The 27,967-nt window shown below is 47.8% G+C and overlaps 1 protein-coding gene across 1 annotated transcript; it reads left to right on the forward strand.

Moving 5' to 3' along the window:
* Nucleotides 1-27,934, forward strand: NCEH1 (neutral cholesterol ester hydrolase 1). The gene is made up of 6 exons (XM_081190458.1): nucleotides 1-237; nucleotides 2,624-2,709; nucleotides 13,647-13,875; nucleotides 16,081-16,150; nucleotides 21,437-21,608; nucleotides 25,178-27,934. The coding sequence occupies exons 1-6, from the start codon at nucleotides 72-74 to the stop codon at nucleotides 25,793-25,795; spliced, it is 1,341 nt and encodes a 446-aa protein (XP_081046584.1). The 5' UTR covers nucleotides 1-71; the 3' UTR covers nucleotides 25,796-27,934.
* The last annotated feature ends 33 nt before the right edge of the window (nucleotides 27,935-27,967 follow it).

The raw sequence follows: 27,967 nt of genomic DNA on the forward strand, positions 1-27,967 counted from the left end.
AGGGCTCGCAGGGGACGGAAGAGTCTGGACTTCCTCTGCTGGCTCTCCCCTCTGATTGGCTTGTGAAGGTTATGAAACCCTTGAATGGGCGCTGCGAGCAAACTTTGCCGCAAAAAAGTCACCCCTTGGCGAAAGGAGCCGGAGAGGCGAGGCTGCGCGCTCGAGCATCCCCACCGCCCGTCACCATGAAGTCCGCCGCGGTGCTCTTGGCTGGGCTGCTGGCTCTGACTGCCTATTATGTCTACCATAGGCGCCGACTCCATGGGGCTTGAGGGGGCCCGAGCCCCCTCAAAAATTCGTTTGGGGGGGCTCAGCCCCCCCAATAATCTCGGGCGGCGGTGGGCGCGTCCGCGGCTTTTATAGGGCACCCGGCGCGCACCAGCTCGATAACGGGCACCGGCGCGGCGGGGGGCGCCGGGCCGGGGGAGGGGGGCTGCCGGCCTGTCTCCTTGGCAACCCCATTGAGCAGCGCCGGCTCCCCCGGGAGGGCCATCCCCCCGCGCCGCCGATCGCCAACACCGCCGACGCTGTGGCTGCCCGAGCCCGAGCCCGAGCCCTACCCGAAGCCCGAGCCCGAGCCCGAGCCCGACAGTCAGTCAGTCAGTCAGGAAGGAAGGAAGGAAGGAAGGAAGGAAGGAAGGAAGGAAGGGAGAAATGGGGAGGGAGACGAGGGAGGAAAATTGCGCACAGGGTGAAGAAAGGAGAAGGGCGAACGAGACGAGCTTCCAACCCAAAAAAGGGCTGGAAGACTGGGAGGATGCAGGATCGGGAAAGAAAGCGACGCCTTCCCCGCCCGCGACGTCGCCCGCTTGTCATTGGCAGCGCAGCGGGCGCCCAGAGGGGCTGGGCACCGGCGCAGGGCCGCTCCGCAGCCGCGGAGGACAGCTGCGCGGCTAGCAAGGTGCGCCGCGTAGAGCGCGGCCCTTGTGTGGCCCGGTGGCCAGGCAAGCTCGGGCGGGGACCCCCATGCGAATCTAAGATGGGAGAAGAGGGCAGAGCAAAGGGGGTCCCTTCCCCAACCTCCGGCTCTGAGACTTCCCTGCGCCCCAGAAAAGCGAAAGGATTTTCTCTCTTTTTTATATATATAAATATTTTATTAAGTTTTCAAATACAAAGTTAGAAACATACACTGAAGAAAAAAGTAAAAGAACAAGAAAAAGAAAAAAAGAAAAAGAAGAAAAGAAAACCAACCATTCAACACATTTTTTATATAACTAACTGGACTTCCTCGCATCTCCCTTACCCTGCATTCTTTATAATAAAGATATCAGCAAATTATTACCTTGTTTCGTACCTTATTTTGTACTTTTCAAATACTATACCTCTAAATTTAACATACTTTTCATCAGTTACTTATATCTTAAATTAAACATAGTATTACCTTAGATTTTGACCTTTTCTTACTTAAAATATAATTTCCTGTTTCCCAAATCTAATTGCTGAAGCTATAGTTTCTGAATCGTGTAAATTTTTAACATTCATACAACTTATATTGTTTTTGTAAATAGTCCTTAAATTTTTTCCAGTCCTCTTCCGTTGTTTCTTCTCCCAAATCTCGGATTCTGCCAGTCATTTCAGCCAGTTCCATGTAGTCCATCAATTGCGTCTGCCACTCTTCCAGTGTGGGCAAATCTTGTGTCTTCCAATATTTTGCGATAAGTATTCTTGCTGCTGTAGTTGCATACATAAAGAAAGTTCTATCCTTCTTTAACACTTTCTGGCCAACAATGCCCAAGAGGAAGGCCTCTGGTTTCTTGGGAAAGGTATACTTAAATACCTTTTTTAACTCATTATAGATCATTTCCCAGAAGGCCTTCACTTTTGGAAAAGTCCACCAGAGGTGAAAGAATGTCCCTTCAGCCTCCTTACATTTCCAACATTTATTATCAGACAGGTGATATATTTTTGCAAGCTTGACTGGGGTCATGTACCACCTATAAATCATTTTCATAATATTTTCCTTCAAGGCATTACATGCCGTGAATTTCATTCCGGTGGTCCATAACCTTTCCCAGTCCTCAAACATGATGTTATACCCAATATTCTGAGCCCATTTTATCATGGCTGATTTGACTGTCTCATCCTGAGTGATTTTCTCTTCAACCTGCCCTCCATCCTCTTGCAGAAAACTCTTTGCCTGCCCTGCCCGTATCTCGTTTTTGCTTTTTAATTCCACACACGCACCCTTCGGACTTCGTGGCAATCGGGCGCGCGGGTGCGTTTCCTAAGAGAGTGAGGACCCCCGCCTCCTCCCCACCTGCTCCCTCGCCAGCCAGCCAGCCGCGCGCCCTAGCCGGAGAGCCCCGGCCGTCCCCGTCGCGCAATCGGCTGGATCTCCCTTCAGCAGGCCGTGCTCACAACTCGGCCCAGGGACCCCCCAGCAGCGGATCTCCGGCTCAGCTGAAGAATCCGGCAACAAGCCCCCTCCTCCCCAATCGCTCCGCTGAAATACGCTCCAAAACCCCCCAGATAGGCCGCCGGCCGCCAAGTCTAGTGGCACCCTGAGCGAGGGTCTCTCCCCAACACCGCCACCTCGAACTGCGTTCTCCCGGCTACCCGAGCGAACCAGCGGCAGGACCCCGGTATGGGCCCCCCCAATATTTTTTATAAGTCGGCGCCCCTGATGTCTACTTGCCGTTGCCCAGCACCGTCTCGGAGCCTTGGCGGCTGATGCTGCTGGATGCTTCGTTCAGGGTGGCTCAGCAATCGGTAAGGCGGGGGAACCCCCCCCGGCACCTCCTTTCTTCCCAGGCTAAACCCCTCTGTACCCCTTCCAGATCTCTCTCTCCCACCACCACCTTGGGCTAGGAAGATAACGGCAGGCGCCGCGCGGAGCGCATTGGCGATCGTCCCCGTCGGATCTCCGCGATCGCTTGAAGCAGAAATAACCGCTTCAGGGTCTAGATAGGCGGGGATCTTCTGCCTCTTTTGGGGGGCGGCTTGAAAGCATCTCTCAAGCGGATGTCGGCGGCGATACTAAGCTCGCGCCGCGGTGCTGCAGTGAGAGCCGCGGGGCGCGCAGCTAGGCGTGTGTTTGCTGTGCGTAATGGAGAAATCGGCGCTTTCCTTCCGTTTCTTTCCTCCTTCGCCGGCGACGTTTCAGCGTATCTATTTTTTTAAAAATGGGGGGCGCTTCCTCCCCCCCCTCTTTTGCACCAGGTTGGTGAGAAGGGAACCGCGGGGGACATTCAGCCTTTAAAATACAGCAAAGCAGCCGTTTCAGCGCCGGGCAAGCCGGGCTCTCTCGCCTGACGCAGCAGAACGCGCTTGGTGCGTTCCGCTTTTCCAGCCTTCCCTCTCGCGGTCCCGCCCCAGGCGCCCTTTTCCGATCCACTGCGGCTCATGACTCGTGGGAAGGGCATTGGAGGCGCTGCTCTGAACTGTTAATATTTATTACATTTGTAGACCGCCCTTGCTCCGAAGATTACAGGGCGGTGCACAGCGTGAAAATACAAAACGTGAACGCAAAATACATAAGGAAACAAACAAAAGAGAAGAAAAGCATTAACCCTCCGCCCCAGTCTTCTTTCATGTAACCCAGGGCAGCAGAACTTGTGGCCCTCGGGAGAGGAAGGCCTTGAGAGCTTCTAAAGGTCCCGGGCTCAATCCCAGGCAGCTTCTGGTAGGGCTGGGACATACTCCCTTGTCTGAAACCCTGGAGAGCTGCTGCCAGACACGGTAGACAATATGTGCTTTATTTTTCTTACATTTTTAAAATATCCAGTCTTTCCTCCAAGGGGCTTTAGGTGGTGTAGTTGTTCTCCCCTTCTCCATCTTATCCTCAACAACAACAACCCTGCCAGGTAGGTTAGGCTGAGAGTTGATGCCTGGCCCAAGGTCACCCAGGGAGCGTCACAGTCAAGTGGGAATTTGAATCTTAAGAACATCTGGGGTGGGCAAAGGGGGCCCCATCCCTGCTGTAGTTCCTCTAGGATGGGCATTGTTTAGAAATGACCTCCTGATTGTTAGGAATGGGGGACCTTTTCTGACATGCATGTGCATTTTCTAAAGGGGATTCAAGGCGTCTTGCCTTGTTCAGCTGCAAAAAAAAAAAAATCTTCGTTGTATTCCTGAGTTGCCTCATAGCCAGGAGTCTCTGTGCAATAAAAAGCATGTATTAAAAATATTTTAAAAACCCAATGCCCAAATTGCAAAGAGTTCAAAACACCTAATTGGCACTATCATATCGCCCAGCCTTCTCCAATCTGATGCCCTCCAGGTTTTTGAGCTGCAATTCCTATCAGTCCCAGCCAGCATCTTCTTTAAAAATGTAAAAAGCTTGAGATAAGGAAGAGGCGTTTGTCTGATGCTGGAAAAGACATTTACGCAAGTGCTATGCAGGCCTCTTTGGGGTGAATATTCTACAATTACAGGGATAACAGGACAGTGCCAGGAATGCCCCCTCTCTTGTGTCTAGCCTCTACTTCAGCTTCAGGGTGTACGCAGAGCAGGGCTGTCTTACCCATAGGCGCTAGGGGTGCTGGGTGCCGGGCTGTCAGAGGCGCCAGGCCAAGAGTCCAGGGCCCGAGAGTTGAGTCCAGGGAAGAGCACGCCAGTTGGTCGGATCACCACGGTGGGCTCTTCTGCTGCGGGTAGCTCTGCGCCGCAAGTTCAGGGGCAACCAAGCCAGAGAGACACTGAGGCAGCTGGCCGGCTCTGCCCTCCTGCGTGCCTGGGACTGGGCAACTAGGGGGATCTTTGCACTCCGATGCTGCATATGCTTAAGACAGCCCTGAAGCAGAGTATACACCTAGGGCAGCGTCTGTAAAGGTAAAGGGACCCCTGACCATTAGGTCCAGTCGTGACCGACTCTGGGGTTGCGGTGCTCATCTCGCTCTATAGGCCGAGGGAGCCGGCATACAGCTTCCGGGTCATGTGGCCAGCATGACTAAGCCTCTTCTGGCGAACCAGAGCAGCGCACAGAAACGCCGTTCACCTTCCTTCTGGAGTGATGCCTATTTATCTACTTGCACTTTGACGTGCTTTCGAACTGCTAGGTTGGCAGGAGCAGGGACCGAGCAAGGGGAGCTCACCCCCGTGGGGATTCGAACCAGTGACCTTCTGATTGGCAAGCCCTAGGCTCTGTGGTTTAACCCACAGCACCACCTGCGCCCCTAGGGCAGCGTCTGTAGATCTTCCTTATCACCTGGTTTCCCTATCTGAAGCATCTTTTCCTTCCAGACGTACTCTAGTAAACTATGTTGGTTTGAGAGGCCTTCCTTCCAAATGGCATTGCCATTTATTTGTTTATTTGAAATATTTCCCTGCACTGCTGCCTAGCCCAAGCTCCCAGGTGACCCACAAACCCAGAAATCCAAGACAAAGCAATGAAACGCTTTGACAGATAACAAACACATTTTGCATCTCGCCTGGTCTGCTTGAAAAAAGGATGTCAGTTGGTGGTGTTCACATTTAAAATATGCACCCTTGGAATGCAAATCAATTTTTTGTCTGATCCCTTTGCTGTTTTTAAGCTGTGCTCCAGGGAATGCTTGGGGGGGGGGGGGTTCTGGAAGCTGATCAGAGATCCCTTGGTGCAAAGATGGCATAAGAGCTCTGAAACAGGCTGCTTTCTCCACCAGAACTAGACTTCCCGCTCATACAACAGGAAGGGGAAACCTGTGGCCTCACCACTCAAGGCCAACAGCTGTTCTGGCAAGGACTGATGGGAATTGGAGTCTCACAGCTTGTAGAGGGCCACAAGTGCCCAAGATTAGCATAGTTGTGTGTGTTTTAAAAGGTCACACACTCTGTTTATGTGATGCATTGTCTTGTGTGAAATCAATGTATTTTCTAGCAAACTTTCCCCATGGCACAATCAGGCCAAGACTTAACTTCAGGGTTCCACTTAGCAATAGGGCACAGACACACACACACACACACACACACACAAGCCCTACAATGCAGCCTTGCTATATTCATTTTATTTATTTAATGGAATTTGTAGATCGCTTAATCGTAAAAACCTCTAAGTGGTTTACATGAAATTATTGATAAAAGCCCAAAGTTAAAACAAGCTGGACCAAAACAAAACACAAAACCAAAATAAAACCAGCAGTTAATAAAATAAGATTTTAAAATACATGTCAACTTTACGTATCTGGGGAGATTTGCCTAAAGAAAAAAAGGTCTTTAGCAGGTGCTGAAAATAGTACAGCAAAGGAACTTGCTTAATATCAAAGGAGCTGCCACACTGATGGATAAGTCCCTTGGAACTGCAGAATAAACATTTTGTGGCACTTGTAAAAGTGCCAGTTCTGGAAAGTGAAGTGGTCAATTAGGCATATATGAGGTAAGTTGATCCTTTTAAGTAAACTGGCTTCAAGTAGTTAGCAATATGCATTACCATTGAAACAAGACCTGCAGCCCATAAGACTGTAAAGTGCATAGCCTAACATCACAGAACTGCACCACTGGGCTTCCAGAATCCTCTGCTAGACAGAGAGGTTGCTCGCCAGATGTACTGATGCAAATACAGTTTCATGAAAAAAAATAAAAAATTGTAAACCATTGAAATAACCAAAGTTGAAGGGTGCATTCAACACCTTCCCTTACCCCGTCCCACCCTTAAACATTGTTGCAGGAGTAGAACTGGTTTGTAAACCTGAAAGGCAGAATTGTTTCCTGAAGTGCTTTCATTCCTTTGGTGAGGGCAAACAGGTGACCCAGGCTGCTTGACTAGCCTTCTCAATGGCTTAAACTAATAGAAAAAAACCATTCATACAGCATGAATAAATGCAGGCAACACAGAGCGTAACTGCACGGTGTGCAATTATTCCCTTCATTTCTGAAGTTATGGGGTGAGTGTGGATCATTATGTAGCCAAAATGGCAACACCCATGCCCAAGAAGGAGATTTCTTCAGGCTTGTGGGGGGCGGGGGGACTGCCAAGGGAGGAAGTGAGCCAGTGTGGTGTAGTGGTTAAGAGTGGTGGACTCGTAATCTGAACCGGGTTCACGCCTCTGCTCCTCCACATGCAGCTGCTGGGTGACCTTGGGCTAGTCACACTCCTTTGAAGTCTCTCAGCCCCACTCACCTCACAGAGTGTTTGTTGTGGGGGAGGAAGGGAAAGGAGACTGTTAGCTGCTTTGAGACTCCTTAGGGTAGTGATAAAGAGGGATATCAAATCCAAACTCTTCTTCTTCTTCTTCTTCTTCTTCTTCTTCTTCTTCGTATAAATTAAAATGAATAAATATGAATTGGGGAGGGGGGAACCTGAGAGACTTTCCAGTGAGGACTGGCATGCTCAGTCGACATGGAAAACGGTTGAGAGCAGTGTTAGAAACTGAGATGTGAAAACTAGGAGCTAAATGGCACCTTAAACCTAGGTTATGGGCACAGCAATGGAATGTCTAGGCACAGAGGGGGAGCGGGTGCCTCTGTGGGCTGAGCCTCTTGGCTTGCCAATCGGAAGGTCGGCAGTTCGAATCCCTGTGACAGAGCGAGCTCCTGTTGCTCTGTCCCAGCTTCTGCCAACCTAGCAGTCCGAAAGCACACCAGTGCAAGTAGATAAATAGGTACTACTGTGGCAGGAAGGTAAATGGCGTTTCTGTGCCCTCTGGCTTCCATCACGGTGCTCTGTTGTGCCAGAAGCGGTTTAGTCATGCTGGCCACATGACCCAGAAAGCTGTCTGTGGACAAATGCCGGCTCCCTCAGCTGGAAAAGCAAGATGAGCACTGCACTCCAAAGTTGCCTTTGACTGGACTTAACCGTCCAGGGGTCCTTTACCTAGGTGCAATTTTTTAATAACAAGGATACAAAGCTGAAAATGAATGAACTGCAGCCAAAATATTATGTTCGTTTTTCACCTGGTCTAGTCCTTCCTCTGCCCACCCCCCTAATATTCTTCAGAGGGTCTCTTCTCCAATCTTCAAGAGAGTAGCTGGAAGTGGGGAGGCAGAAAAAGGCCTTCCTTTCCTTCTACTCTGCAGCTTTAATGTGAAATCTTAGGCGCAGTACTTAGGCACCCAGGGCTCAGAATCTGCTCATGCTAATGAAATCCCCTGTTGCAAAATGTGCCTAGAACAATGAGGGTTTTGAACACTGGTTGGGAAAAAGAAAGGACAATGGAAAAGGGGGGAATGAAATGGGGTGTCATGAAAAAGAGAGAGTCTGGTTGGCTGAATAGGATCACTCCCAAATGCAATATTTTGTTATAGGCACTGCTTCCATGCATTAATAGCCATTAATAGAGTTATCCTCCCGTGAATTTCTTGAGTCCTCTTATTAGCTACTGTAATCATGCTTTGTTTAACAGGTATGTACACTGTCATTTGCTTACTCTTCTGCGGTAAGTAAGAACTAGGGCAGGGGTGGAGAAAGCGTGGCCTTCCAGGTGTTGCTGAACTATAGTCCCCCTAAGCCCACCAAGCCTAGTCAATCACCAGGGATGATGGGAGTTCTAGTTCAGTAAGATCTGGAGGGCCAAAGGTTCCCTGGACCTAGGGAAAGGGCCATAGCTCAGTGGTAGTGGGAATGCTTTGCATACAATAGATCCCCGGTTCAGTCCACGGTCTCTCCAAGTGGGACTGGAGAGACTTCTGTAGGACTGGAGAGACTGGCTGCTGCCAGTCAGTGTAGAATATACTGAGGTGCATGGGCAAATGCTCTGACTTGGTGGAGGTGCATGCCGTGAACCATGCTTTTGTTGCACTACAAATTACTTAGGTCTGGCCTATAAATATCACAGAATGAGGCAGTAGAATGGACTGCTCCACTTTGGCCTGCAGGGGCAGGAGTCACATTTTAGAATGGACTCCTGGGTTGAAAGCTTGCTGGATACAGAAAACCAGCACAACAGGGCTGTAGCATTTCTCAACCTTGGGTTCCCATATGTTTTTGGCCTACAACTCCCATCAACCCTAGCTAGCAAGGCCAGAGCTCAGGGATGATGGGAGTTGTAGTCCAACAACATCTGGGGACCCAAGGCTTAGGCCTTTTTTCTTAGGCTTTGCTTATTTTTTCTCTTCCTCTTTCTTTCTTTCTTTCTTTCTTTTCTATACTACCCTTCACCCAAAGATCACAGAGTGGCTTTCAATATAAAAGCACAAAAAATACATATCATAATTCTGTGTTTCTCAAACATGCGTCTCCAGCTTTTGTTGGACTACAACTCCCATCATCTCTAGCTACCAGGACCAGTGGTTGGGCATGATGGGAGTTGTAGTCCCCCACCCCATGCAGGAAGCTCAGAATCAGGGCATGGTTCTGACCTATCCTGGGTCAGAATTTATTGACCTATCCTGACCTCATCTGGCTCGCCTCTTTGGTCCTAGAATTATATGGATCGCAGCATGCAAATTCTTAGCTGCATTGCCTTCCTAGGCCTCTGACAGCACAAGGCAATTGACTGAGACCAACCAGCAAGAGAAGTCTGGCTGAGGACCCCAAAAGTCCTTTTCGCTGCAGCGACTTTGCAAGGGCACCTGAAATTCGTCCTGTACCTGCAACTTAATTCCTTCCTGGGACACCTTGAGCCTGATGAGATCTACAACAATAAGCTGCGTCATCTTTGTTTAGGGAGGTAGCAGCCGTAATCTGCTTTGTTCTGGGATAAGCTGGTGCGGCAGGGGCTTGGGAGCACGTGGATCACCTTGCTTTTGGCTCAGGCGAATTATGTCTTGCATTTGCTATAATGGAGCGTGATGGAAGAGGGGTTAAGTCCATTAGGAGAACATCTGGGGATCGGTGGAAAGAGCGCAAGCCTTGCATGCGAAAGGTTCCAGATTCAACCTTTGCCATTTCCAAGTAGGGCTGGAGAGAAGCTGTCTGAAACCCTGGAGAGTCGCTCCCAGTTGATGTAACTGCCTCACTGAGGGATTGGGATCCAGATACTGTGCTCACCTACTGCTTGCTCTTAATTGCTTTGCTTTCCTCCCTCTGAAGGCTGTTCTACCCATTAGATTAGGGGTGGCAAACCTGTCTCAGCCTGAGCGCCACACTTCCTTCCAGGGCTGCATACCGCTGGTGAACGGGGACAGAGGCAGGTTATTTTGGACAATATATTGATATTATCGCCCAGCCCTATCTTGAATATCTCATTTGGAAGGTTTCCAAACCTCCTCCCCCGAACACCCCAAGATAAGACTTTGCAATTATCACCACTTTTGTTGTTAAAACAGCAAACCCTTAGATTACTGGGTGAAAGGGCAGTTTTATCATATGATATATTTCTTGCTTTCGGATGAATATAAAAACACACACACAACCTTTTGCATAATTTGTATGGCTAGACAGTCAGCAGAGCTGGGTAATCTCTGCCCTCAGTCGAACCCTAAAGGGAGAAAGTATTGGGACAAAGGGGAGCAGGCTGCAAGCACATTCAGAAATAGGTGAAAGTTCAGTGGCCGCATTTAAAGAAATATAAAACCATCTGGCACTGTCCAAAGGCAAGAGGGAAAGGAGTCGACCTTGGCAGAACTACTATATCAGTTATTAGCAGGTTTTGCCATATGAAAGAGCAACATAATACAACAGGTTTGAAGTCCACATTGTGATATCTGTTTCATAGTTTTTGACCTGGCAATATATCACGAATCATGATGTGTGTTAGGGCTGGGCGATATATCGCCCTAAACCGGTTTCAAGTCCATATCATATTGGTTTCAAAAAAATTTGACCAGGCAATGTATTGTGAATCTCTCTGTGTGTGCTAGGCAAAAATCCCAATGTGGGGGAAACTGTGAAGCCAGCCAGTACCTCTACATAGCTCCATCCTTATTTCAGACATTGTGATATATTGATATACTGTGACATTTAGCTGGCGATATATAGCAATGTTGAAATCCAGATATCACCCAGCCCTAATTCTAGGTTGTTTGGAGTGAGCCCTTGGCATGGTGCAGACATCACACTAAGCAAAAAGAAAGCTCCACAGGTCTGCGAGCATACAGGCTCCCAGAGAGGAGCTCGCAGCTGCTTTCACTCCTTCCTGATCCTTTTTGCTGCCATGCAAAGCTAAACTATGGTTTTGCATAGTGCAGAGGTGGGCAGCCTGTGGTACTCAGGCTAATAACATGTGGATAGAAAGTAGGGAAAGAAGTGGCAGAAATAAATGTAAAAGGAGTGCCCTGCTGACATCTTCTTCTACCGGTCCACAATAGAAAGTGTCCTTTCATACTGCATCACGGTGTGGTATGCTGGTTTGACATCAACTGATAGGAAGTGCCTACAGAGGGTGGTGAATACAGCACAAGATATGGGCTGTCCCATGAATCCACTGTATGACATTGAGGAAGAATGTTGCCTCAGGAGAGTGAGGATAAATCTCAGGGATGGTTCACACCCTGGCTGGCACTTTCTTGACCTCCTGCCCTCGGGTAGAAGATATTGAAGCATGATTAGTCGCACCAACAGGATAAAGAACAGCTTCTATCCATGGGCTGTTAGGTTGCTGAATGAAAAGATAACAACAGGGCAACTGACTTTTGGGTTGGGTGGGTGTGTGTCAGTAAAGGAGTGGAATTAAGACTAAGAGAGCTGAGTGGGGGGTGCTTGTGTAATCTCTCTGTATACAAGTTGTACAAGTGACAATAAAGTATTTCATTTATTTGGCTCTGGCCTTTGTAGCTCCCAACAGATTGTTGAAAGGGAATGTGATCTTTGGGGTTCCCTCCCCGTGATTTAGTGTTATGTGAATTATCTTTAGGTTCATTAGGTCTCCTCTCCCCCTCGAGTGGAGCCATGAGAAGATTGGGAGGTTTAACTCCCATTTTTACCTAACCATAGTTTAGCACTCTGTCTGAACCCAGATATGCTGTGGTTAGACGTAACTATGATTTGGGCCCTTCAATTTTAGGGAAACAAGCCCACTTCAATCTGTGGTTAATGAAGTTGGCTTGCTTTCAACAAACTGCAGTTGAGCTTAACCACAGTTTAGCATTTAGATGGAACGCTAAACTGTGGTTAGTTGAACATGGAAGTGAAAGTTTCCAAGGAGAGGCCCAAGGTTTGTTCATGTAATGCTCAGTCATAGTTTAGTGTTAAATTGGAACCCAACCCATTACCTTATATGAATAATATGGACATTGGACAAAAAATAGGTTTCTTTACTCATATACACAAGTTGCTAGTGCAGATAAATAATTCTAATTTAAATGTTGCACTGCGATCCTGTTCATTTGTATTTTGAAACTAGCCCCACCGTTTTCAGTGAAGCTTCCTTTCAAACTACCTATGCATAGATTGCAGTGTTAATTGATACCATTTTCTATGTCCTATAGAAATCCCTTCCCGGTGTAGCATATTAGGATTTTGCAAATCTGCTGTTGCTTTTTGCTACCAGTGGTGAAGGGATTACAGTGTTTGTAATGGTGTCTCAAATTCACACTGGGGTTTTAGCAGAGCATTCAGGCAATTGCTTTGCTACATTTCTTGGTGACCTTGAGAGTGCCAAAGCGTTTGTGTGAATGGGCCCTATGTTAGAAGAGCGGTCATTTGGTTGTTCAGATGGACACCCATCGTGTGCTGCTTTTTGAAAAATGCCGCAGTTAGGCAGCCCTTTCACTTTAATACAACTAGGTTTACCTTATGACCCTTAATAAGACAAAGGTAAAATGGATGCAGGTGGCGCTGTGGTCTAAACCACTGAGCCTCTTGGGCTTGCCGATCAGAAGATTGGCAGTTCAAATCCCCATGATGGGGTGAGCTCCCGTTGCTCTGTCCCAGCTCCTGCCAACCTAGCAGTTCGAAAGCACACCAGGACAAGTAGAAAAATAGGTACCACTGTGGCAGGAAGGTGAACAGTGTTTCCGTGCAGACTGGTTTCCGTCACGGTGTCCTGTTGCTCCAGAAGCGGTTTAGTCATGCTGGCAACATGACCCGGAAAGCTGTCTGTGGACAAACGCCGTCTCCCTCAGCCTGAAAGTGAGGTGAGTGCTGCAACCCCATACTTGCCTTTGACTGGACTTAACCATCCAGGGGCCCTTTGCCTTTTACCTTATGACCCTTAGTTGTGGTTGGAGGAGTACTTTTTTAAAAAAAAGTTTTGCAATTGATTTGTCACTGACGCGTTACAAAATCTCTGCTAAAGGTTCACTTCTCTGTTCCTTTGACATGCCTACTTTAAAAGTCAACAACAAAACATTCAGGCAGTCTGCCATATTTTTGCTCTCAGGCCTTCCTTGAATCATTTTATTGTTTTAGCACTTTGGGCTGTGGGTTAGGTACCCCTGCTTTAGAGCAGGGATGGGAGGAATCTTTGGCCCTCCAGACATTGATGGAGCCAGCTGGGCTGATAGCAAGAGACTGGGAGTTGTAGTTCAGGAACAGCTGGAAGGTCGCAGGTTCCCTTTCCTGGCTTTACAGGCATTGGTAACCTGATCTCATGCTGAGGCAGGAAACATTAACCATGCAATCCTATACGATCAGCTCACAATTAAGTTTCAATGGGACTTACTCCCAGGAAAGCAAGACTAGGATTGCATCCTTTGTGTTGATGGAGGAAGCAAATCCGCCAGCCAAAGAGGGTCATTTGAGCTTCTAATACTTTAGCAATCCTACTACTTTAGAACAAGTAGAAGGGTTGACACGTCAAGACATGTTCTTTGGCAAAGTTAATGTTTACAGGGGTTCTTGCTTCCCTCCTTCTTTCAAACACCGTCCCCCCCCCCTTTTTCAGCTTTGTTTCTCGTTCTTCTCCTTCTAGTGCAATCTGGTTCATTTCCTGGGACTTGGCCATCATCTGAGAGCCCTGAACTTCTTGATTGGTGCCTTCGACCAGCTGAATCCACAGTCCTCGGAAGGAGTGAAGATAACAGATACTCAGTTTGACGGCGTGGAGGTCAGAGTGTACGAGCCACTGGCAAAAGGAGGGGCAAAGCTAAGGCGCAGTGTGGTCTACATCCACGGAGGAGGATGGGCCCTGGCAAGTGCAAGTATGTCTTCTGGGCAGCTGCCATGTGCTCGTTCCACTGCATCCTTCCACACACCTGTTTTGTGGTCTCTGGATAAGTTAACAGCAGTTTCCCTGAGGACTTCTGAGTGGTTGATGTAAGGTGGAACCAATAGATGCAAAGAGTCCTAAGTTGCAGAGAAAGCAGCCTCGTGGCAATAAATGGCTGCCTTCAGGTGTCTTCTAAAAGTCAAATGGTTGTTTTTTTCCTTGACATCCAATGGGAGGGCATTCCTCAGGGCGGGCGCCACTACCGAGAAGGCCCTCTGCCTGGTTCCCCGCAACCCCACTTCTCGTAGGAAAGGAACTGCTTGGAGCTGGACCTCAGTGTCCGGGCAGAACGATGGGGGTGGAGATGCTCCTTCAGATATACTGGGCTGAGGCGGTTTAGGGCTTTACAGGTCAGCACCAACACTTTGACTTGTGCTTGGAAACTTACTGGGAGCCAATGCAGGTCTCTCAGGACCGGTCTTATATGGTCTCGGCGGCCGCTCCCAGTCACCAGTCTAGCTGCCGCATTCTGGATCAGTTGTAATTTCCAGGTCACCTTCAAAGGTAGCCCCATGTAGAGCACGGGTGTCAAACACAAGGCCCGCGGGCCAAATCCGGCCCGCCAGACCTTGTCATGTGGCCCGTGTAGCTGCCAGCCCGCTTCCCCCTGCGAGGCGGCGCGCTGTGGGCGGGGATGGGGGGCTGGAAGGCGGACGGTGGAGAAAGCGAAGGCGCTCCCTTCCCGCGCCGTTACACGGCCGGCCTGAGAGAAAATTTCTGAGGCGGCGGCGGCCTTCATCCAGGGTCGGGGGGCCATAGCGGGACTTTGCCCTCCCGGTGGCCTGGAGCATCTGGAGCTGGGGCGGCGGAGTCGTCGCCGTCACTTCTTCTCCTTCTCCTCCGAGGAGGAGGCGGGCGAAGCGGCCAGGGCGGCTGGCGGGAGCGTGGCGGCGGGGGCCGTGCTGCAGATGGGCATGGTGGAGTGGGGCCGAGGAGGGGTGCCTTCGCCCTCGGAGCCCGACGCCCGGGAGGGCCCGCCGAGAGCGGGAGGCAGCGGAGGTGCAGGCGGCGCGGCGAAAAGGAGGAAGGCGGAGGGGAAGGCAGGCCAGCAGCCTTGCTCCGTCGGAGGCGCCCCGACGCTGACGCTGCGTTTCCCTCACGAGGAGACGGGCAAGGAGGTTGCTGAGCGGGAGCGTGGCGGCGGGGGCCGTGCTGCAGATAGGCATGGTGGAGTTGGGCCGAGTAGGGGTGCCTTCGCCCTCGGAGCCCGACGCCCGGGAGGGCCCGCCGAGAGCGGGAGGCAGCGGAGGTGCAGGCGGCGCGGCGAAAAGGAGGAAGGCGGAGGGGAAGGCAGGCCAGCAGCCTTGCTCCGCCGGAGGCGCCCCGACGCTGACGCCGCGTTTCCCTCACGAGGAGACGGGCAAGGAGGTTGCTGAGCAGCCGCCGCCGCCTCGCCTGGGCCAAAGGGATGGCGCACCGCCTGCGAGGTGAGTCGCCGCCCGGCCGGGCCCTTCTGTCGCCCTTCCCGGCTCGCATCTCTCCTGTTTCACCTTATTACTTTTATGTTACTCGCAAGTCTTCTGCTCTGAAGACAGATGCAAATAATCCGTTCAGCTCCTCTGCAATCTCCTTTCCCACCTTTAGCACACCTTGTTGGCTAAAGGCTCTACCACAGACATGTCCAAAGTCCATTTCGGGGGTCTAATGGTCTAATCCGGCCCCTTCGGCAGTTTATGGGGTAAAATCCTCACAAAACCCCTCAACAACTTCAACCCTAAAAAAAAAAGAAGCTCAACAATTTCAATCCTAAAAAAAGGGCAACAACTTTGGTTGGCCCTCACGGCCCTTCACTTCATCAAATCTGGCCCTCCTTGAAAAAAGTTTGGGCACCCCTGACGTAGAGTGTATTGCAGTAGTCCATTATCTCAAGGTTATAAGTGCAAACATCATTCCTCTCTGACCATTGGTCATGCTGGCTAGAGGTGGGGTTGCCAAGCAACATACAGAAGTCCCTGCTGCTGATTTAAAGGATTCAATCTAGATATATGTGATAGCCCTGTAATTGTGCTAAGTGTTGATTAGTTTTAACACCTTAGGTGTTTAGTATATTCTTAATTTGCAATCTGCCCTATGACCATTGCATAAAGGGTGGTTTGGACACGCCTCATGAAATAACTAGTTGTTTCTCTGATTCCAGGAGGAGGTTACTATAACAATCTTTGCTCAATTATGGCTGAAACTCTGGACGCTGTAGTCGTTTCAATCGAGTGAGTACAGCAAGCATGGGATGAGCTAGTACATCTTGGGTTTCTTTTCTTTTTTTATTTTTTTTATTAGGTAATTCAACAAAACATATTATCTTAAAACATATCATCCTTAATTCCCCCCCCATTTCCTCTCTCCCATAAAACAACCCTGCCCCCGCCCCCCGACTTCCCTCAGTTCCAGTCTCTATAAATGCTATTCTCTGCATGTTACAGAATTGTATAAGTCCTTAATTTATCTAAGTGATTAAGTTTGTGAGTGTTTATTCAAAGCCTGCCAAGGAGTCCAATTCACTTTGTTGCATCTTTAGATACTTTGTAAAAGGTTCCCATTCCTCTTTAAAGTCACAGTTCTCCTTGTCCTGTCGTTTATGTGTCAGTTTTGCCAGTTCTGCATAGTCCATCAGTTTCTCTTGCCATAATTCTTTAGTCGGGATTTCCTCAGACTTCCATCCTTGTGCTATTAAGACTCTCGCCACTGTTGTCGCATACATGAAGATATTTTTCAACTTCTTTGGCAGGTCTTTTCCTACAATCCCTAACAGAAATGCTTCAGGGTTTTTTAACAAATGTTAGACGGAACATTTTCTTCAATTCATTGTAGTACATCTTGGGTTTCAATGCAATTTGGATGGTTTGGAAAGGCTTTGTGGTTAAGACTAGCAAAACACAGTAGTTGCTCGTGTTGATGATGTTGACAGGTGGAGAGGAGCAGCTGTTCTAGCTTCCTGGCAGGTGGGTTGCTGTTACTGCCCCCCCCCAAGCAAAGCCAATCCAGCAATCCTGCCATTGAGTTTTGACTGTGCCACCACCTGCCCCAAGTAAACAACAGCGAAACACCTTTCAGGAAACCAGCACAGCCACGTTGCCCTACCTGGGAAGCCACCTCTGCATTTAGGATAACATTGCATTCACACTTATAGTTTTTAGTGAGGAATCCGACGCAGGAACCAGCCTTGATGTCTCCCGGTTTCCAAACACCAACCATTCATCATTGGCGATCACTCATGGCCGAGTCAGATGCTCTTCCAAACACAATATGTTGGTTCTGTGTTATTATGAATGTTTCTACTCAGAAACTAAGTGCCACTGTGGGGCATACTGCCAGTTCAGGTTAAGTGTGTCTGGGATTGCAGCCCGAGTGAAGGACCACATTAATTCACCTGGATTGTCAGTGCTTTACAGGTATAAAAAGCATGTGGTAGAAAATACAAGATGTCTTCAAATGGTCCTGTGTTTAATCCCCAGCATAGCATACCCAGAGAAGCAGACATTGGTGTAGTGATCTGATCGTCAATGAAAAAAAGAAAATCGTGTATTTGGTTCGCATTTTGAAAGATATATATGTCCCATATTTTTCCGTGTATAACATGCCCCCGTGTATAAGATGACCCCTATTTTGGGGGACTCCAAATTAAGAAAATGGGGGGAGATTGCCCAGAGTTGCTGAGCTTTGTGGGGGGGGTGGAATTGCCAAAAATCACTCACCCGCCTTACCAACACTGCCAATTGCATGTGCTGCCAAAGCCACCAATCGCCCGCCCTATTGCCGCAGCGGCAGCCAATGAACAGCAGGCCTTTCCACAGCCTCCAATCACCCACCCAATTGACGCAGCAGCAGCCAATCAACAGCAGACATGGCTGCAGCCACCAATCAACCGCCCAATCATCGCCGACAATCTCCAGCTCATTGCTGCAGACAATCGCCTGTCTCCCCTCTGCACTATCCGTGTATAAGACGACCCACAATTTGAAACATTATTTTATAATACAAAAACATTGTCTTATACACGGAAAAATACGGTATGTACAAGTTGGCTAACAGTGTCTTTTAATGGTGCATCCATGTGCATTCCGTATGGTAGGGATAGGATGTATATTTCTTTGTTGCGGTGGTCAAAATGACCATGATGGACGCAACAACAAATAAACTTTGGAAACAGACTCTGGGTAGCAGGGATGAGACAGCGAAGAGCAGCTGCCAAGTCAGAGCAGGCAGGACTGGTCCAGATTGTGATCAAATGACCTTACATCTTCCTAGGTGATAGGGATACAGATACCTCTTCCTTGTTGTGTTGTTGCAACAGTTTTCCCCCGTTCAGGGGCAAGTTCCTCGCATTGTAGCTCAGCCTTCTGACCTGGTGCCCTCCAGCTGTTCCTGAATTCCCACCATCTCTGCCCTTCGACCATGCTGCCAGGGGCTGATGAGAGCTGCATTCCCAAACATCTGGAAGGGTCCAGGCCGACAGAGGTTCTGCTGTAGCTTATAGATTCCAAAAAGATGTACACCGGGCCATTGATTGGATGCAGTGCCGGATTTACGTATAAGCTAAACAAGCTATAGCTTAGGGCCCCACTCTCTTGGGGGCCCATCAAAAAAATAAAGGGAAAAAATGATGTACATTTCCAAAATATAAGATAAAAAACAAATAAAATAAAGCCTACATACAGCAACAGTGTTTTGTGGTGTGTAGGCTCCTGTGATGTAAGTCATGGGCCCCGCCTGCTAGCCTGCTCCCTAAAATATCACTGGTTTGCTCATTTCTATATATAGGGTGCCTACATTCTGCATGGACTGGTTGCATGGCAACATGGGCAAATGGCTTTAGATACCTATTAGGTCCACAAATGACCATATAGCATATATTCAACACACACAAAAGCGACAATTTGTTGTTGACAAAGGACAGCTGGACATATAAAGGGTCCCATTGCCTTCAGTAGCTTAGGGCCTCATCAAATGTAAAATCCGACCCTGATTGGCTGTATTGTTCTACTAAAACCCATTTCCAAGGCATTAAAAGAGGCAGTCCCTATTTAATTGGGCAATACGTTGGAAAAGTGTACGGCCTTACAAAAACCGCAAGTGACATGCAGCGTCTTTGAAGGAGGAGTTTCCTCTTCTCTCACACACAGGATGGGCCTCCTCTTCAGTGATGGCATCAGTTACAACATGCAAAGGAAGAAGGCCTTTTTTCCAAAACTGTTGCTGGGCAATTGTTTGAAGAACTGACAGCTTTTTACAACGCACTTGATGAATGGACTCGGCTCTAATAATTGGGTGACAATCCTAGTGCATACTTCAGGGAAGTTGCTTTTTAAAATAATAATAATAATAATAATAATAATAATAATAATAATAATAATAATAATAATAATAATAAAGCAAGGCGCAAATTGTTAGAAGTCCATAGGCAAGAAGCTATTACATTGCAGGGGAACAGGGCAGCAATATCCTATCTTCATGCATTATCTTCTCAAGTAAAGTCAACAAGCAAGGTGGGAAATGTCGATTGTGTACAAGCTCCACCCCCGGTTGACATTCCTAAAACTATTCATGAATTGGAGGGCGATCTTCTGAAGTGGGGAATATCCTATACCTGTGGATGTTCTGTTTGTGCTTTACAATCCTAGAAAAATCAGGTGTCTTAAACTTTGTGGGGAGGTCCTGCACACCTACAGGGTAACAAGAGGTGGGGCTAGTATGCTTATTCCCCTTGTGTGTTTACTTAATGTGGGTCAGTAACTCCTAAAGAGGGCTTAAAAGAGATCCTCGGTTCTTTCTCAGTGTCCAGAATGTTATGGGAGGGGGAGCAGAACTGAGAATCAGAGGAAACTGTCATGTAAGCATTATAGCAGAACATAAAAGGTAAAGGTAAAGGTACCCCTGACCATTAGGTCCAGTCACGGACAGCTCTGGGGTTGCGCACTCATCTCGCTTTATTGGCCAAGGGAGCCGGCGTACAGCTTCTGAGTCATGTGGCCAGCATGACTAAGCCACTTCTGGTGAACCAGAGCAGCACACGGAAATGCCGTTTACTTTCCCACCGGAGCGGTACCTATTTATCTACTTGCACTTTGACGTGATTTCAAGCTGCTAGGTGGGCAGGAGCTGGGACCGAACAACGGGAGCTCAACCCCTCACGAGGATTTGAACTGCCAACCTTCTGATCGACAAGTCTTTAGAAGCAATTGCAGATGTTGAATTTTAAAGCTCTGGGATAATAGTAAACAGAACAGAGTGCTGAAGTACTAGTGTTTACTTAACTTTTTTTAAAATGCCCCTTTTCCCAGTTATTCTTCTTCCCCCAAAAAAACAACAACCCAGTAATTGATTATGCAAAAACATAAATATTCTAGTAATGGGGTCTCTCCCTCTCTTTTCTAATTTATTCTGTGATGCCATCACTCCCAGTGGAATCCAGTGGCAAAGTAACAGCTGAACTATAATGATGTGTGTGTCTCTCCTTGAAGAAACCCCACAAGGAGAACTAGTTGCCTGATTTGCTCCCTCAAGGATCTTTTGCACTCAGACGGTTCATTCATTATCTCCCCATATTTACTGTTGTTTTCAGACACAATATATAAATACACACATATCGTTAGTTATAAATGTATGTCTGCAAATGGTTGTTTTTTGTGTTTACCCAAACTCTTGATTATTATTATTTTATTTAACAAGGTTTATCAACGGCTTAATTAAAAAAAATCCCTAAGCAGTTTGCATAAAACATACATAGCACATTCATAAGAAAATACCAATAACTTTTTCAGAATGGAAAGTATTCTGTTTATTTTTATCCAGCTCAGGGCACCAACTGCCCTCTAGTGGCCTTATGTGCAAATGACAAACTTTTTACATAAAGAGCCAACTTTTGTAAGAAAACAAATGACAGTTTTGAGCAAGCCGAAGCTATGTTACATCTGGAAATTTAAGCGTGGCCGCTGGGATTTTGTTGATGTCTATAGCTGCCACAGAGTGATATTTGTCAGGGCTGTAGCATGCACCCTCCTCCCATGTTCCTGATGAAAAAATAACACACACGTACCAGGTAATTCATAAAACTCTGGCGTGTTTTGGTTCAAACAAATAGGAGAGCTTTTATTGCATGAATTGGCTCTCATATTAGAGACATTAGGAGGCTGTTGTGTTGCAACGCGTGCAAGTGTTAGCGTCGGCCAGGCGGGTGAGTGCAATCCTCCATTAAAAAAAACCTCAACAACTCTGGGCAATCTTCCCGCATTTTCTTATTTTTTATTCCCCCCCAAATAGGGGGCGTCTTATACATGGGGACGTGTTATACACAGAAAAGTACAGCGTTTTGTGAGAACAGGGTTCTGGACTGGCCGGTCCATGGGCCTGATCTTGCAGGGCTGTGTTCTTCTGTTCTTTTCAACCATGGCAGATTTCGAATACGGTCCAAAGGCATGCCGAGGCCTTAGCCTCGCCCAATGTAAGCACTGAGTCCAGAACACTGCTCCCAACAGAAACTGCTTATTTCGTTGCAGGTACCGGCTCGTGCCAGACTTCCACTTTCCAGTGCAGTTCAATGACGTCCTCCAGGCTACGAAGCACTTTATGCTCCCCGAAGTCCTCGCACGATATTCCGTGGATCCCAGCAGAGTTGCCATTTCGGGCGACAGCGCAGGAGGAAACCTGGCTGCTGCCGTATGCCAAGAGGTAACACAAGTGACATATGTAGGGATCCTAAAGCATGGAGAACATGCTGGAGACCATTACTCAGTGTAGAGCCACACTGCAGAATGTCCCAGTGCCAACCCCTGTTTTCTGCAGTTTCATAGCTGTCAACTTACAGATTTGAAAATAAGGGACCATCAGCCTCGAAAATAAGGGATCAGCAGCCCAAATAAGGGATTTTCCCAGCACAGGTATGTTCAACTTCTGAGCCCCTCCAAGCCAAAGGCAGAAAGCCCAGCCAGCAGCCAATCGAAGCCTCAAGTGATGGTTCCCACAGCGCAGCAACCCGGCAAAGGGGATGCAGCAAGGAAAACCACTGTCACCTTTCCGCTGGGAAGCGCTGAGCAAAGGCAAGTCCCCAGGCAACGTGGCCGATTTGATCGGCACAAGCCATGCAAGCTCCACACACACCCCGTCGTTCTTATTGGGTGAGCAACGCAGCCAAGCAACACAATTGGAGCCTCCCTCCTCCCTGGCCGGCAGGGAGAGAGGGAGAGGAGCTGCTTCCTTTGAAACCCGGGAAATTTAAGGGATATCATCAATAAGGGACAGCAGCAGGACATGGCGCTGGGAAATGGGAGTGTCCTGCCAAATAAGGGACGGTTGACAGCTATGTGGAGTTTGTGGCACCAAGTAACCGCAGACTACAGAAAACAGGGATTGGAAGCAGGACAAGCAAAGCATGGCTCTAGCATGAGTTATGGTCCCAGCACGTTCTCCATACTTTAGGAAGGACATGGGCAGCCAACTGGCAGCCTCCGGTTGGACCACAGCTCTCATCAGCCCTGACCATTGGTCATTCTGTCTAGGGTTGATGGGACCTGCAGGCCTATAACACCTAGAGTAAGATAACCAGATTTTTTTCAAAGAATCCAAGGACACACTTTTCAACTTCAGCGGATTTTGTATGGGGACTGATTTGTAAATCCGGGGTAAATTTGGTAACCTCTGCCTAGAGCACCATATTGACTATCCCTGATTTACAGTTCACAGTGAAATCTTCCACTGCCAGCGCCCTTCTTCTTGCCAAAGCAGTAGCCAATTGCGCCCCTGTTTCCAGCAGGAAATCATTGTGTGGGAAGATGGGATATGATGCAAGTTTAAGCAGGCGTCAGTCATTGGTTTGGACTGTAAGCCAACTTCCAGGTTAATAGCTAATGGAATAATTAATGGGAAAGTGGGACATGAACGTGTTTGAAGAGTAGAACTGAGTCTAAATTAAAGCCTTATTTATTAAATTTGTGTACCGACCTTCATCCGTCAATCTCAAGGTGGTTCATAACAGAAAACTACAATATGAGAAACATATTGCGATGGCCATTGGCTATAAACAATAAAACTTCTATGAAAAACACCTGGTGCCTAAAGGTATGTAATGAAGGCGTCAGGCGAGTCTCCCTGGGGAGAGCATGCCACAAATGGGGAGCCACTGCAAAGAAGGCCCGTTCTCATGTTGCCACCCTCCGGACTTCTTGAGGAGGAGGCTCATGAAGAAAGGCCTCAGAGGATGGTCTCAGGGTCCGGGTAGGTTCATATGGAGAGAGGGAGTCCTTGACATTAGTTCTTGAATGATAAAGCTGCTTAACTTCTGTGCTTCCTTTTGACACAAACAATCTGTAAACTGCAGGACTTCCAACTTCACCCATCTTGAGTGAGGTTAGTTAGTGAAGTTTCTTATACGCTGTTGCTGCTTCCTGTTGACAAGTGTGGGTGTAGGCCTTCTTCTCAAGCACTAAATCAGGGATGGGGGACCTGTAGCCTTCTGGATGTTGCTGAACTCCAACTCCCAGCATCCCTGGCCACTGGCCACTCTGGATGGGGGCTGATGGGAGTTGGAGTCCCACAACTGTATTTTAACCAATTGTTTGATTTTGTGTTTTTAATGTATTATATATTTGGTGTTAGCTGCCCTGAGCCCGGTGTTGGCTGGGGAGGGCGGGGTATAAATAAAATTTATTATTATTATTATTATTATTATTATTATTATTATTATTATTATTACAACATTTGGAGGACAGGGCACTAAATGTTCCATTAAATCATTGCAATAGGTGTGATGATGCCACAGCACAAATGTTGCAAGCTTTCAAGTTCTCCAGAACTCATCAGGGAAAGAGGTTACCAAGGTTGTGGAAAGGCAATAAACAAGTAATTAACCCACACCTTAGGTAGGTTTCTACATGTGGATTGAGTAAGATGCCAAACTCTCCTCACAGGGGCTTTGATAACTGAAATAAGAGGAGGATACTTTGAGCGGAGATCCTGTGAATGTTTTGCCTTGTCTAAGGTGATACTGACTTCAGGGTAAACAAATGCTAGATTGGGTTGCATGACTGTCGAGTGTTAGAGACTTTCCAGATCGCTTACAAGAGGCAATTAAGTCTTATTTGTGCTCCATCTCAGCATACGCACACTTTTATGGGGGGCGGAGTAGCAATGTTTGTTTGCTGCAGTGAAAAACGCCCGTGTCTGAAAGATTAACACATTTTATTATGTCATAAGCTGTGGCACCTCACTCTTGTCAGACGCATGGACTTTGAGCTTCCATTATCATGTGTGTGTCTACAGTATATACCCATATGAATAAGAGGAGGAGAGAATGTAAAGGTTGGAGGTAGGGATCTCAAGAGGATTTCAGTCCAGGTTGGATTTTGCCATGAACTGCTCCTCATTTGTTTCATCAAACCACCTCTGCACCAGGTAAAAGCACTTTTAAAAATGGTGCAGGAAGCAGCAGTATGTCACTTCCTATGTACAGTGGTACCTGGGGTTACAGACTCTTCAGGTTACAGACACTTCAGGTTACAGACTCCTCTAACTCAGAAATAGTACCTCGGGTGAAGAACTTTGCTTCAGAGTGAGAACAGAAATTGCACAGCGGCGGCAGCAGCAGGAGGCCCCATTAGCTAAAGTGGTACCTCAGGTTAAGAACAGTTTCAGGTTAAGAACGGACCTCCAGAACGAATTAAGTTCTTAACCCGAGGTACCACTGTAATTGGATACACAAAGGGATGCTCTATCTGCGACAAAATGGCCGCCCTTTTGAAGCTGTTCTAAGCAGATTTACAGAATTTAAATGTGGGGTGGAGAGATAGTAACCCCTCTGTTCACCTTGTAAATACTCCACTCATGTTTTTTGGTGACTATTCTGATGTGCAGATTGGGGATGTCACCAGAATTATCTTCTAAAAACTGTGCAGGAACCAAATGGGAAATACTTTACTGCATCCAAGTGTGGGACCGAGATAGACTGGGGTTGCATTGTCTCATGGGAAGTAAATGGCAACAGAATGGGAAAAGTACAGTCTGGAAGAGTTCAGTTGGAGGATTGTCACAGAGTACAATTTATTCCACAAAAGCTTGCGCCACCAAAAAACAACAACAGTCTTGATGGCTTAATGTTCTGTTCTCTGATGAGAGTGAAATTTACTTTTGAGGGCATCAAAGAAAAGAAAGCAACCCATTTCTCATTGTGTTTACATATGTTACGTTGTGATAGTATTGCATGCAACATCTGAATCGTGCCCTGTTTGTCTGCCTTGCTTCCGCAGATGACTCAAGAGGAAAACGTAACCACCAGATTTAAACTGCAGGCTCTAATTTATCCAGTCCTTCAGCCATTCGATTTCAACACCCCCTCGTACCAGCAGAACAAAGTCACGCCTGTCCTTCCCCGTTTTGTCATGGTGAAGTTCTGGTTAGACTACTTCAACGGAAATTACGACTTTGCCCATTCCATGGTGGTCAACAACCACACCGCCCTCGACGTGAGTGAGGCCAATGCCTTCAGAGAACACCTGGACTGGACTTTCCTCCTACCTTCGAGGTTCAGGAAGAACTACAAACCTGTCGCACACGCGACGGGGAAGGCAGAAATAATCCGGGACATACCTGCCTTGCTAGATGTCCGTGCCGCTCCCTTGCTAGCTGAGAAGGAGGTGTTCCGCATCCAGCCAAAGACTTACATCCTGACTTGCGAGATAGATGTTCTGAGAGATGACGCACTCATGTATGCCAAACGGTTAGAGAAAGCAGGTGTGGCGGTGACTATCGACCATTTTGAAGACTGTTTTCACGGCTGCATGATCTTCACCGTTTGGCCTACCAATTTTTATGCAGGATTCCAAACCAGGGACAGCTACATCAAGTGGCTTAGTCAAAACCTGTGAAGGAAAGTATCCCCCTCTTAAAAACTAAAAACTGTAACAGGTCCCCAAGTCACGTGTCCACCTTTGTATGCAATCTTGTGCCATCCGTTTTGAAGACTTCGTTGGAGAGTTTTCCGTTGCAGCAGTCGTGTGCCACCAATGACTTGTATGATTTGCTTGGACTGTACACTGCTGGGGTTTTTTTGTGGGGGGGGGGAGTCTTTGGGCAGTCTTGAACCCGTCCCTAAAGGCATTACAAGAGAGTCGGACCCAACCTGTAGAAGAATGAGGTGGTAGGTGAGACTAACGCTTCAGATTGCAGGAGGAGGAATGCAAATTCTTCCATGTAGAAGCTCTCTTCAAGTGGAACATTGACATGGCAGTGTAACAAATTCTATCCTGGCCCTCTCCCTATTGAGCTTATTTTCTGCTTGCAAGGAAGGGTTTGTTTGTCAGCTGTAAGGAAGAGCTAAAAAACATGGGTTTTCCCATCTGCAAGTCTGAACTGGTATATAGTCCATTGCACCATTTATTTCTGCTGCCTATATAGAGGGTGTGTATCAAAATGCAAGTAGATGAATAGGTATCAAAGTGCAAGTAGATCAATAGGTACCACTCCAGCGGGAAGGTAAACAGCGTTTCCATGCGCTGCTCTGGTTTGTCAGAAGCGGCTTAGTCATGCTGGCCACATGACCCGGAAGCTGTATGCCGGCTCCCTCGGCCAATAAAGCGAGATGAGCGCCACAACCCCAGAGTCAGCCACGACTGGACCTAATGGTCAGGGGTCCCCTTACCTTTACCTTATCCAGCTAAACAGTTCTGCTAGCAAAAGCATTTTTGGCTGCTTGGCAGAATTTCCTGTCCCTCTCCTCCACCCTGTGTCCCCTAAATCTGCTCTGGAAAGTTGGTGGGGAAACCCCAGAACATATTTAGGGGGCATATTTAGAAGAGGGAGAGGCTGTTCCAGCATGCAGCCTGAAGTGCTTTTACCAGTGGAAATGCTTCGTTGGGTTCCAGCCATAGAGACTAGGCCCCAGTTATGTTCAAATTGCTGGGTAACATCCTTACTTCCCAGCACCCTTAACAAAGTACAGTGGCCAGGATTATCTGTGAGTGTTAAAGTAATATAATAGTGCTTTGAAATGTATGGTGTGAACGTGGCCCAAATCAAAACAAGGCTGTTACTCTTAAGCGCCACTGTCACTGTTTCTCTAGGAGAAACCTGGTTTGTGACCTGGCAAGTGTAAAGCAGCCCACCCCACCCCCATTTATTGTTTCCTGCCAGTCTGCTTTCTGCCATTTTGGAGGCTTGGCAAGCCACCAGAGGACCATACTTAGCTTAATGTGTTGCAAGTGTTTCAGGCCTGGTGTAAACAGAAGACCGCGAGGCTGGGTCCCATAGCTGCAATCTTATCCTACGACATTTAGATTGGTTGCATCCTGTGCTGGTTGGTGCAGGTAGCTTTGGGGACCAAAAGCTCCACTTGGGATTTCAAGAGAGCGCCGTGGGCACCAGCTACAAAATGGCGACACAAAATGGCCGCCACATTTAAAAGCACAGGAAAAGAGAAAAGGAACATAGCTTGGAATGGATGAGCATTACACATACATACACACACAGGCAATGGGGAAAATGGACCTATGTCAGCCGCTGCCATGTTTGCTCACAGAGACAAACTTTTTGCACCTCTCCTCTGTTCAGAAACGATGGGAGCATTGGTGTTCTGTGGAATGTGGGCATGTTTAAAGGGTTAGAAGAGGCCGAGCCAGTGCAGGGAAACTATCTCTAGTGAATTGTGGATTTTGGAAGGGACATTTCCCAAGACCTTTGGAGGGTACCATAGGTGATATGAGTGGGCAGACACAGTCGTGACCCCTGGTGTGGACAGCACTGGCACAGATAAGACTTCAGTACGATACAGTTTCCTTTGATGATAGTCTTCAAGCCACTTTTTTGTGTGTCCTAACATCAATGCAAGAGGCTTCCTGGTAGGGCTAAGGAGCCTCTCCCAGTAAGCTCTACACTGGTTACGTACAGCTTCCTCCTTTCTGATCAGGTGTTGATCCTGGGGAGATAGGAGCCAACGAATAATGTATCTCACTCTCCCTCTGTACCACGTCCTTCATCCTGTGTGCTGGTATTTAAAACGTTGATCGTGACTGGAGTGAACTCTTTCTTCATTTGCCTAATCT

This window comes from Podarcis bocagei (assembly GCF_964188305.1).
Source record: "Podarcis bocagei genome assembly, chromosome: 4".
Lineage (NCBI taxonomy): Eukaryota > Metazoa > Chordata > Lepidosauria > Squamata > Lacertidae > Podarcis > Podarcis bocagei.

Excerpts from the sequence above, each read along its gene's own strand:
- NCEH1 (XM_081190458.1), top strand. The coding sequence starts at position 72 with ATGAAACCCTTGAATGGGCGCTGCGAGCAAACTTTGCCGCAAAAAAGT. Across the intron at positions 238-2,623 it reads GCTGGCTCTGACTGCCTATT|ATGTCTACTTGCCGTTGCCC; the intron begins ATGTCTACCATA and ends TCGGCGCCCCTG. Across the intron at positions 16,151-21,436 it reads GCTGTAGTCGTTTCAATCGA|GTACCGGCTCGTGCCAGACT; the intron begins GTGAGTACAGCA and ends ATTTCGTTGCAG.